Consider the following 12,899-nt stretch of genomic DNA (forward strand, 5'->3'; position numbering starts at 1 on the left):
TTAAAAAATATTTATTTTTATATACATTTATAATTTGTCCCTCCTGCTAACCTTTTCTCCCCCCAAATTAAGGAAAAAAGAAATGAAAAACCCTCATCATAAATGGGGATAGAACAGTAAAGCAAATTTCCACTTTAGTCACACCTAAAATATATATGCCTCTCTGCTTTTCTAGTTTATCACCCCTTAGGCAGGAAATAAGTGATGTTTCATCTTTAATTTTCTGAATTTGTGGTTTATCATTGTACTGATTAGAGTTCTTAAGTCTTTCAAAGTTATTTTTTCTCTATGATATTGTCATTGTAGAAATTGTTCTTCGAATTCTGCTTACTTTGATCAGCATCAGTTTAGAGCCTTCCCAGCTTCCTCTGAAATTGTCCATCTCATCATTTCTTATAGCACAATAATATTCCATTACATTCATATACCATAATTTATGGGACCTTAAGAGGTTCCACGAATGTCAAGGAAGTCAAACTTTCTTATTTGGCAGGTGCATGTTTCTCAGATGTCTGAAGCAGAGAGAAATTAAATGAAATGTCCATGGTTACGTAGCTAGCAAATGTCTGAGGCAGGACTTGAACCCTGCTCTTCCTGATTCCAAATCTAGTGCTCTATCTCATATACTACTTCTGCTTCTCTCAGTCCCTGATGAAACAATCTCAATAAACCAGAACGGGATTAGGTGAGACTTCTATTAGGTGGCTATTCAAAAGTCTGGAGTAATCTTATTCTAGCATTTTCCATGGTCCAGTGGCACCCCTGGAGGAGCAAGAATGGGAGACATGCTAAGGGATTCTGGTTCTTAAATCTTCATATAATGCAATGCTTTCACCCATGCCTTGGATGGTTACAGTAATTTATACTGATAAGAAAGAAAATTCAAAGGTGGAGAGAAACACATGAGAGTGAGGTAGATGGAGAGAACTTTGAAAAATAAAATTAGTGATTTTAACAAATTAAGAGGATAGGACAGAGATGTGGTCTTGAAGCCAGGAACACCTGTTTAACGCTGATGTGGTGAACAGTTTAACCCTTTAGTGCTCCAGGAAATGCTCTTACATTATAAGCTGCTGAAAAGATGGTCTCATGAATTGGTTGAAGGAGTTTCCTCATCTAGGAGCTCCCCAGATGAAAGCACAGGTCCTATGTTTATCCTTATTAATTCACTGAAGAGAGGAAAAACAGATGGCATGGCAAGATAGGGTAAAATAAAGACTTTGCAAGTGTAACAAGAAAAAGGTTTGTTTTAGGTGGTTAAAAAAACGAATCCGTTCACCTTTTTTTTTTTTAAACTGAGCATGATGCTAGGAAAAGGGAATTCCTTCTCTGTATCTAGCATTGGTCAAGCCTTTATTAAAAGGATTGTGTTCCGTTTTCAGCTCTATAATATTCGTAGGTTTGGAAAAAATTCAGGGGAAAACAAGAAAATGATTCAAGGACTAGAAAACAGGCCTTATGAGGTGAGGCTCTAGACACTGGGATTACGATGCCGAGAGAAGAAAAGCTGGAGAAAACAGCTACGTAACAGAATGTTGTAAATATGCTGGCCTGTGGCTTGTTCTTTTTTTTTTTTTTCTCTTTGGGACAAGACAAAAGAGAGGGAATGGGCTTAAAAATGCAAAAGAAGGTATTGCTATTGATAACTGCCACACAGAATGTGGCACAATAAGTAGAACACTGTATTGGATTCTTAACCCTGACGCTCATTAGCTTTATGCTAATGGATAAGTTGCATACTCTTTTGTTTTCCCACCCATAAAATGGGAATAGTATTTCTACTAGTCAGCTAAGACTGCTGTTGTGAGGAAAGCACTTTGTAAAAATGTAAAGGAATGTAAGGGGCTGAATCTGCGATTTCACTGGCAGAGGGGACTCCCAGGTGAGGGAGTGCCTTCTAACACCAGAGGGGCTACCCTTCTCTACAACTGTTGCCTAGAGTTGCCAAGAGCAGTGGTGTCAAACTCAAATAGAAACTGGTGCCACTAAACAGTACTTAATGATTCCTGTGGGTCATATCTTTTAAATGTAATGTTATCTATATTTTGTGTATTTTATTTATTTTGTTAAATATTTTCCAATTACATTTCGATCTGGTTCAGGCTGCACTCCAGAGCGTTGCTGGCTGTGTGTTTGATACCTCTGGCCTAGACCACTGGTCACAGGCTGTGACAGTTGTGGGACTTGAACCCACCTTTGAGACCAAATCTCTACTTATTACCATGATGCTTCTTATTAGTTCTATTTAAATGAGATATATTATTAAGGATGTAATCTGTTTTTGTAAAAACTAAGAAGATATTAGATGACTCTTTCAAGACTGGTTAAAGAATAGTCGTGGAAAAATGACTTTTTCCAACCCTAAGACACTGAAAAACTGTGACAAGAAGAATAAGCTTACACTTTAATCACATAGATTTTTTTAATGGAAAGAACGTATTTTATTGATGTATTTTATTTTTACATTACAAATATTTACAGATTATACCCACTTAGTGAGAAATCTTTTAACAAAGAAAAAGCGACCTCATAGTGACCTCATCTGAAAAAGCCTGAAACATTTATAACAACTCGATTCTATTTTAAATAAATTAACCAAAATCTATTTCCTTTCTCTCCCACACCACACCCCATTCAAAAAAGAAAAGAAAACAAATTCCTTGCACCAAATATGCATATTCAAGCAAGACACATTTTCTCAATATATATATATGTATATATATTATTCAGCACCCATCACCTCTCTGGATAGCACATGTTGTTATGAGTCCTGTAGATTCATGAATAGTCATTGTAGCAATCATGGTTCTTACAGCTTTCAAAGTTTTTTATTTTTACACTGGGTCTGCTCACTTCACTGTGCATTAGTTCATAGTTTCCATGTCTTTAAAATCATCTAATTCCTTATTTCAGCAAAGTAGCATTCCATTCCATTCATATATCAAAATTTATCCACCCATTCTTTAATTGCTGAGTATTCCCTTAGTTTCAAGTTTTTTGCCATCACAAAGAGAGCTGCTACAACTATTTTTGTACTTAAAAGACTAGCTAATGGGATAAGGAATCACTATTTGACAAAAACTGCTAGGAAAATGGGTTGGCAGTATGGAGGAAATTAGAAATTACCTCCAACTTACTTATATACAACATCTCACACCTTATATAAAGATAAGTTCCAAATAGGCACATGCCATCGGTATAAAAGGTTGCAACATAAACAAGTAAGAGAAATATGGGAAAAAATTATCCGCCAAATTGATGGAGAGGAGAAAAGTTCATGACCAAACAAGGAATAAAGAGGATCAAAGAAGATAAAATGGATAATTCTGATTACATAAACATTTTTTAAAATTTGCATAAACAACTCCAGTAAAGCTAAGGTTAAAAAAGAAACAATTAACTGAGAAAAAATCTTTGCAACAAGTTTCTTTGATAAAGATCTCACTTCCAGGATATGTAAAAAACTGATTCAAATTTGTAAGAATAAGAGTTATTCTCCAATTGATAAATTATCTAAGGCTACAAACAAGAGAAGAAACCTAGGTCATATGAAAAATGGCAAATGGTATTCCACATGGCATATGGCCATATGAAAAAGTTATCTTAATCATTACTAATCAGAAAATGCCAATTAAGCACTTCTAAGATTCCACTTCAAGTCCATCAAAATAGCAAAGATGACAAAAAAGGAAAATTACAAATGTTGAGGACTGAGGGAAAACAGGCATATTGATACATTGTTGGTGAATCTGTGAAAGAGTACAACCATTCTGGTAAACAATTCGCAATTATACACATTACTAAACAGTATATGCCCTTTAATCCAACTATACAATATATATTCAAAAGAGATAAAATGGGAAAAGGTCTCTTTGTTTAAAATATTTATAATCATGCAGACATCAAAAAAATTTAACTCCTGCCATTTCCCTTATGTGTACTCTAAAAGATATTAGTTCTTTAACAAAAACACAGGGTCCTAAAAAGTTTGACTAAAATAATTTAAATTATATTTATATTTAAAATTGGAAGTTCTCCTTGATTTTAATAAGTCTTCCCCCAGTTTTTTACATAATGACAAAAGCACCATTCTAGCATAGACTTTGGGGACAAGGTGAATATTTCTGTATAATTCTGAGGGGAAATGTTAGTTAAATAAAACGAAAATTCAAAAATGAAGGACATTTAGAAATCTTTTAGTCAACTGTTATTGGGTTTATCTGTCCTGTCCCTTCCCCACCCCCAAAAGTAGCAAAGAAAAGGTTTGGCAAAATCAGGTGACACAGCAACTACATTTGACAGCATATACCATATTTCTCAAGCATAGTGTTCCTCATCTATCTACAGAGAGGAGGGAAGTGTGTTTCATCAACTATCTCTTGGACTAAGATCAGTCATTATGGTAAAAAGGAATTCAGCTGCCTTTCAGTGCTGCTACAATTTATATTATTTTAATTAGTGTATCCTCAATGGTTGCCAATAGAAAGGGTTTAATAAATGTTTTTCAATCATTCGCTCGTTTTTCATTCTTTGTGTAGCTTGTTCTCCTGGTTGTGCTTTCTTCACTTTGCATCAGTTCACAAAAGTCTTCTCACACCATTCTGAATTCCTCACTATTCAGTTTTTCTTATAGTAAACTTGTTCATATAGCACAATTTGTTCAAATACTGTTCAGCTGTTGGGAGCATATCTATTCCCAGATTTGTTTGGTTTTTTTTCTACTATAAAAAGTAATGCTGTGAATAACAATATGATATATATGTTATACCTTTATTTTTACCTTTGACCTTCTTGGAATATTTGCCATTAGTAGTAGTACCACTAGACCAATAGGTACAAATAGTTCAGTGGCTTTGTTCATATAATTCCAAATCGTTTTATAGAATGGTTGGACCAAGTCACAGTTCCATCAATAATATATTAATGTGCCAGTTTTCCCACAACCTCTCCGACATCAATTATCCCTATCTTTTGTCATCTTTGTCAACTTCCTGGATGTGAGGAACAACCTCAGTTATTTTAACTTGTTTGTCCTTTGGTAGTGATTTGTAGCATTTTTAAAAATATGATTGTTGAGTATTTTCAAGTCTTTAGTAAATTCTTTGTTCATCTACTTTAATCATTTAACTAGGTGGAATAGTTCTTTGTCTTTTGCATCAATTACACACACACACACACACGAACACGCACACGAACGACTGTAGTTTTTATGAGAGAGGCAGGATAGTAGGGTCAGAGGAACAACGAATTTGGAGTCAGGACACTTGTGGCCAAGCTCTAGATCTGCCACTTATGGTACCCATTGTTAGCTTGGACAGGTCACTTCACCTCTGTGGGCCTCAGTTTTCTTATCTATAAAGGCTAGACTACATGGTATCTAAAGACCCCTCCAGTTCTAAATCTATGTTTCTAGAATATTTGAAATAATGTTTGATGCACAGGTTTTTTTTTTAACACCAACTCTTATTCTAACTGCACTTATTTTGTTTGTGCAAAAGCTTTTAAATTTTATGTGGTTAAAATTGCCTCCCTTTTTTTATGATCACCTTTATCTCTTCTTTGGTTAAGAATTCTTCTCCCAGAACAATCTGGAACTCTGCTCAATTATTAAAAATAAGAACCATTTTCCAGTTAGAACAGTTTTCAGAAGAAAAAAATCAAAGCTATCTATAGTCATATGAAAAAATGCTCTAAATCACTATTGATTAGAGAAATGCAAATTAAAACAACTCTGAGGTACCACCTCACACCTACCAGATTGACTAGTATGACAAAAAAGGAAAATGATAAATGTTAGAGGGCATGTGGAAAAATTGGGACACTAATGCACTGTTGGTATGGTTAGGAACTGATCCAACCATTCTGGATAACAATTTGGAACTATGCCCAAAAGACTATAAAACTGCGCATACTCTTTGACCCAGCAATACCATTACCAGGTCTGTATCCCAAGGAGACAAAAAAAAAATCAAAAAGACTCCAAAGTACAAAAATATTTATGGCAGCTCTTTTTGTGGTAGCAAAGAACTGGAAACTGAGGGGATGTCCATCAATCAGGGAATGGCTGAACAAGTTATGGAATATAATTATGATGGAATACTATTGTGCTGTAAGAAACGATGATGGGGATGATTTCAGAAAAATATGGGAAGACATATATGAACAGATACAAAGTAAAGTGAGTAGAACCAGGAGAATAATTTATACAGTAACAGCAATATTGTGAAGACAATCAACTATGAAAGATTTAGTAACTCCAAATCAATAGAAGGATCTAACACAACTCCAGAGACTCATGATATAAAATGCTATCCACACCTCCAGATAGAGAACTGATGAATTCAAGAGTACGGATTAAAGCATTTTTTTCTTTTCTTTATTTTTCTTGCCTTTTTGCGGGGGTGGGGGAAGGCAGGACATGCCTAAAGTGGGAATATGTTTTGCATGACTATATTATGGGTATCGTATTTCTAGCCTTCTCAATGGGTGGAGAGGGGGAAGGGAAGAGAGAGAGAGAATGTGTAACTGAAACTAAAAATTAAACATAAAATAAAAAAGGAATTCTTCTCCTAGCCATAGTTATGAAAAGTGTTACCTTCTGTTCTGCTCCACTTTTAAAAAATGTCACATATCCATTTTTGCCCATTTTAAAAACAAAATGTATCTTAAAATAAAATAGAGGAAATCATTAATTTCTGTTTTGTCTTAAAAATCCATTTGTCTTCCTGACAACCTTAGTTCTCAACCAAACTATAAAAATAGGATTTTGTTGACATGTCCTTTTACTACATAATTTCCTCTTAAGATTCACCAAGCTTCTACCTTCTCTACCAAAAGATCTAATCTGTATTGAGGACTTAACAAGCAACACCTCCTCACTGACAAAAGTATACTTTTATCCTGGCCTGGTCTAGTACCCTCTGTTAGCTTGGGGAGAGGGGAAAAACGGTGTCCTCAGCACTACTTCCCACCCCTGCCTCTTCCTTAGCCACTAGGGGAAGGAGCAGCAGCAGGTAGGAGCTGATCCAACCCTGGGTTAGGGGAACCCAGCTTCAGCACAGATCACTCCACCTTACCTCTCAGTAAGAGCCAAGAGAGAGTAGTTAATGCCCTACCCCTGGCTTTTGCCAGTCAACACCTCTAAGAGGCTACAAATTGTGTTTTATTTTTCTTCTGCCATCCATTACTACCTGTATTGCTAACAACTTCCCACCACCTGCTTTTCTTCCTATCCCTGTATTGATCAATTATCAGCCACGTAGAAAGCAAACTATCCCCAAACCCTACCTCCTGTTCTCTCAACCTCATCCTCCTCAATCCTACCCCACCCATGTCAAGGTCCACTTCTGCCTACGCTTTCTACTGTGCCACCTGAAATTCTTGTTCCAGAGTGAACAAACTACCCTTGATCTTGGACATCTTTCAATCACATTCCTTCCATCTACTAGTCCTCACTAAGACCTGGATCTGCACTGGATGACTTTCTCTCATGTTAATCTTTATTTCCTACATCTTATTTCTCCCATTAGAATGTAACCTCCTTTCATATAGAAATTTTATGCACTGTGCTAGCACAGAGAATAGTGTTTAGTATCTATTTGCTGACTGATTGGATCCTCAAATAGAGGACTGCTGAATCCACACTAGCTTCCCCTTAGCACTACATGAAAAACAAAAACTAGAGAGCAATGTCTCCCTTTTCTAAATTCTCCCAGCCTTGTCATGTTTTCCTTCTTTGTAGTACCATTCATATGCCTGGATTAAAACCTTACTTTTTCCATCTTACAGTATCTCTAGCAGTTGTGCCCTTCCATTCCCATTGCCACCAGCCTGGTGAAGTTCCTTATAATAATATGACCTGGATGATATTAGTAGTTTTCTGATTCATCTGTCTTCATTCTCTCTCCACTTCAATCTGTCCTAAACTACTTGTGTGTCACTCTCCTATTTAAAGATCAATGATTAATAATGTTATATTTAATCAAGGCCAAAATCCTTAATCTGGCATTCAAGATGCTCTGCAATCTAGCTTTAACTTATTTTTTCGGAATTCTCTATATTGCTTCATTTCATGTACATAGAAATTCTGGGTCATTCACTGCTCTTCAAGTCATCCATCCTGTCTTTGCCCACCTATATATCTGGGGTGTCCTTTCCACATTTCAATAAATCATCAAGGAAAAACTGCCCTGATATCCTAGAACCAGAGGGCAAAATAGAAATGGAAAGAATCTACCAGTCACCACCTGAAAGAGATCCCCAAATAAAAAGTCCGAGGAATATTATAGCCAAATTCCAGAGGTCCTAGAAAATACTGCAAGCAGCCAAAAAGAAACAATTCAAATATTGTAGAGCTACAGTGAGGATTACACAGGATTTAGAAGCTTCTACATTAAAGGGTCAGAGGGCTTAGAATATGATATTCTGGAAAGCAAATGAGCTATGATTACAACCAAGAATCACCTACCCAGTGAAACTAAGTATAATCCTTCAGGGGCAAAAAAGGATATTTAATGAAATAGAGGAATTTAAAACATTTCTGATGAAAGACCAGAGCTGAACAGAAAATTTGATTTTCAAATGCAAGACTCAAGACAAGAATAAAAAGGTAAACAGGAAAGAGAAAACACAAAGGATTTGATAAGATTAAATTGTTTATATTCCTACACGGGAAGATGATACTTGTAACTCTTAAGAATTTTATCACTCTTAGGGCAGTTAGAAGGCATATACATAGAGGTCATGGGTATGAATTGGGTATGATGGGATATCAAAAATACATAATCAAGGGGTGAGAAAGAGGGATGCACTGGGAAAAGGGGGAACACAAAGGTAGAATGGGTTAAATTATCTTACATGAAAGAGCTATTAAAGTGCAGGGGAAGATGGGGGGTGGTGGCAGGCAACACTTGAACTTTACTTCCATCGGCACTGGCTCAAAAAGGGAATAACATACACACTCAGTTAAGTATAGAAATCTCTTATCCTATAAAGAAATAAGAGGGAAGGAAGATAAGAGAAAGGTGGGGAAACTGATAGAAGGGAGAGCAGACTGGGAGCGGTGGTGGTCAGAAGCAAAGCACTAATGAGGAGACATGGGGTGAAAGGAGAGAGAGAAAGAAGGATAAACGGGGGAAAAATAGGATGGAGAGAGATACACTGTTATAATAACTGTGAATGTGAATGGGATTAACTCACCAATAAAACGGAAGTTAATAGGACAGTGGATCAAAACCAGAATCCTATATTACGTTGTTTACAAGAAATACATTTGAAGAACACACACACAGAGTAAAGGTAAGGGTCTGGAACAGAATTGATTATGCTTCAGCTGAAGTAAATAAAGCAGGAGTAGCAATCGTGATCTCAGACAAAGCAAAAACAAGAATAGCTCTAATTAAAAGCTATAAGGAAAGAAACCACATCTTGCTAAAAGGTACCATAGACAATGAAAAAATCTCAATACTAAACAAACATATATGCATTAAATGGTATATCAACCAAATTTTTAAAGAAGTTAAATAAATTACAGGAGGAAATAGATGGTAAATTATACCGGTAGGAGACCTCAACTTTCCCCTCTCAGAACCAGATGAATCTAACCATAAAATAAACAATAAAGAAGTTAAGAAGGTGAATAGAATTTTAGAAAGTTAGCTTTGATAGACTTTTGGAGAAAACTGAATGGGAATAGAAAGGAATATACTTTTTTCTCAGTTGCACCTACACATACATTGACCATGTATTAGGGCATAAACACCTCACAACCAGATGTAGAAAAGCAGAAATATTAAATTCATCCCTTTCATATCATAATGCAATAAAAATTACACTCAATAAAGGGTCAAGGAAAGATAGATTAAAAATTAATTGGAAACTAACCTAATCCTAAAGAGAATCAAAGAATAAAGGAACAATCAATAATTTCATTAAAGAGAATGACAACGATGAGACAACATACCAAAATGTATGATATGCAGCCAAATATATCTCCATTCTTCAAAGCTTCAGTCCTGTACTTTAAATTACTTGCTTTATTCCTTTACCTAGATGTCTCACTGGCACTTCCATATCAATTTTATTCAAAGCTGAATTGATTATCTTTTTCCTAGAGCCTGCCCCAGTTCGTAAAGTCTCAATTCCTGTTGATGCTACCACTATCTTCTCGAGTCACCTAGGTTTATAATCATGTGGCCATATATTGCTCTTCTTTTTCTTACCCACACATCCAATCTAAATCCTTCCTCAATCAGTCCTAAATGTTCCCTCTTCTCAGTTTCTCATTTCTTCTCACCCAGATACCCTCCAAACTGATTTTTTTGCTTCCACATTTTCCTCTTCCCAATACATCATTTACATTGATTAATATTCTTAATACATCATTCTGAAAAGATAATTCTTTGACTCAGAAATATTCAGTGGCTCCCCAGGGCCTACTGAAAAACCTATAGACTTTTGAATCCAGTATTCAAAGGCCACCCTCCCCACATCTGGCTCTGAATTACCTTTCCTAATCTGTAGACTTACTTTCTACTGTTGCACCTTCATTTGGGTTTGAGTAACCTTCTCCTTTCTGCTTGATTCTGCGGATAATACCTCCATCTTCAAATAAATCTTCTCCTTTGAAATCAAGTAGTTCAATCTAGAAAGAAAAAAGGGGATTTGGTTAAAAAAGAGCAAAGTCAACAGTGGCACAGATAGAAGGCAAGGCAATCCAGCTCACAATTTAGTTAGCAAAACGAAAACTATCCACTTGATATGACTGTGAATTTATATAGACATCTCATTTATTTATTAGAAGAATAGAAAAAAACAAAACAGCACATATTCCAGTACCTGGAAAGAACCTTAATGCAACGATAACGTCTAAGAGTACATCCTTTGTGGCCGCAATACAAAGACTAACAGGAAATGCTATGAAAACTGCTTTGTGGGCAAAATGCCAGAACTATCAAGTGCTGGCACAAAACTACTTTAATCTGTTCCTAAAGCGCCCACCCCTCTCCACTCAACAGTCGGGGGGCCATTGTTCTTAGCAGCTTTCTTTAAAAAAACCTTTTTTTGACATTGTTGTCGCTTCCTAGACTCTTTCTGGACTCCTTCCATACTCTTCTATCCCTTCTTTATACTAATGAAATATAAATAAACCAACAGATACGAGAATATTTGCCATATAGCTAGTCTAGTTTACCTGACGAAAAAAGAGAAATACCGTAAATCCTTTGGTCAAGATTAGCCACAGTAATGACCACAGTTCTGTTCTTTTTTAAAATTAATGTTTTTATTGTGAACCCAGATATCAAAAAAGAAGACTTCTGTATACGTAAAGACAAAAAAGACGGTATATGAAACCATGAAACTATATTTCATATGATTCACTTTTTAAAAAAAGGATGTGATAAATTCGACACATTACTTTCAAAACTGTTTTATTTGCCTGTACTTTCTTCTGAAATTCCTTTTTTTTTCTTTTGTGCATTAAAAAAAGTTTCAATAGGTATTGTTGTTGTTGGTTTTTGTTATTATAGCTAACTTGCCCTTCCCTTTAACATGTTTCCCCCCATTAAAAAAAGAGATGGGGGAAAAAACCTTTTGTAACAAATATGCATAATCAAGAAAAACAAATGCATAGCATAGCCATATACAAAAATGTATGTCTCCTTCTGTACCTTGAATATATCACCTCACTCCCGAGAGGTGATAGCTAGTCATTGAATTGATCAAAATTCATGTCTTTTAAAGTTGTTTTCTTTATAATGTTGTTCTTGTATAAACTGTTCTCCTGATTCTGCTCACTTCACTTTACATCATTTGACACTACCCAGGATTCTCTAAAATGATCACTTTTGTCATTTTTTATGGAATATTAATACCTCATTATGTTCATGAACCACAATTTATTGAGCCTAGAATCTTGGTGTTTTTCAAAGTTGTTTTCTTTTACATTATTATGGACATTATGCAAATTTTCTCTTGGTTCTGCCTCTTTCACTATATATCAGTTCATACAAGTCACAAGTTTGTCTGAATTCTTCATATTCATCATTTCTTATGACAATATCATATCATATTCACCTACCTCAATTTATTCAGCTATACTCCAACTGAAGAACATCCACTATTTTTCTAATTTTTTGCATCCACAAAAGTGTGCTGTTCTAGTTTTGTATATATAGGATCTTTCTATCTTTGATCTTCTTGGGTTATGTGCCTAGTATTGGTATCACTGAGTCAAAGAATATTTAGTGACTTTTCTAGAGTGCTTCCAAACTGTTTTTTAGAAGGGGTGGAATAATTCACAGCTCCACCAATAGGAATGCTCCTGTCTTTCAACAGACCCCCACGACATTTATCATTTTTTTCTTTTGTCATGTTTTCCAATCTGATGGTTATAAGGTGAAACTCCAAAGTTCTTTTCATTTATATAACTAGTGATTTGAAGCATTCTTTCTTATGGTTGTTGATAATTTTATTTCTTTTTCTGAAAACTGTCTATGCTTTTCCAGTTAACTACCATCTTTTGAGAAATGGCTCTTACTCACGTATATTTCTATCCATTTCTTATCTATCTTGCATCTCAGACCTTTATCTGTGATATTAACTGTAAAGTTTTTTCCTTATTCAGTAGCCTATTTCTTATGCTAGGTGCACTGATTTTGTCTGAGCAAAATTTTACAACTTACAAAATTTTATATCATCAAAATTTTAGAATTTATAATTTTATGATCTACCCCTTATTTAGGAATCTTCCCCCTATAACTGGTAAGAGGACAGAACCAAACTCTTCTCAAAAGAATTAAAAAGTATTAAAAAAATCCATTCAGACCACTAATAAGAAGTGAAATCCAAATCAAAAGAATTCTGAGCTTTCACATCCCACCCAATAAGCTCACAAAGAT

General features: G+C 35.3%; 1 protein-coding gene across 8 annotated transcripts in view; it reads right to left on the reverse strand.

The window, feature by feature from the left end:
• Positions 1-12,899, reverse strand: part of FKBP5 (FKBP prolyl isomerase 5) — a 164,430-nt gene that overhangs the window by 37,369 nt on the left and 114,162 nt on the right. For all 8 annotated transcript variants that reach the window (XM_036768672.1, XM_036768673.1, XM_036768675.1 and 5 more), the window contains exon 6: positions 10,528-10,642. In XM_036768672.1, coding sequence (XP_036624567.1) covers positions 10,528-10,642 — 115 coding nt within the window. The remainder of the gene's footprint in view (positions 1-10,527; positions 10,643-12,899) is intronic.

Source organism: Trichosurus vulpecula, chromosome 7, assembly GCF_011100635.1.
Source record: "Trichosurus vulpecula isolate mTriVul1 chromosome 7, mTriVul1.pri, whole genome shotgun sequence".
Classification (NCBI taxonomy): Eukaryota; Metazoa; Chordata; class Mammalia; order Diprotodontia; family Phalangeridae; genus Trichosurus; species Trichosurus vulpecula.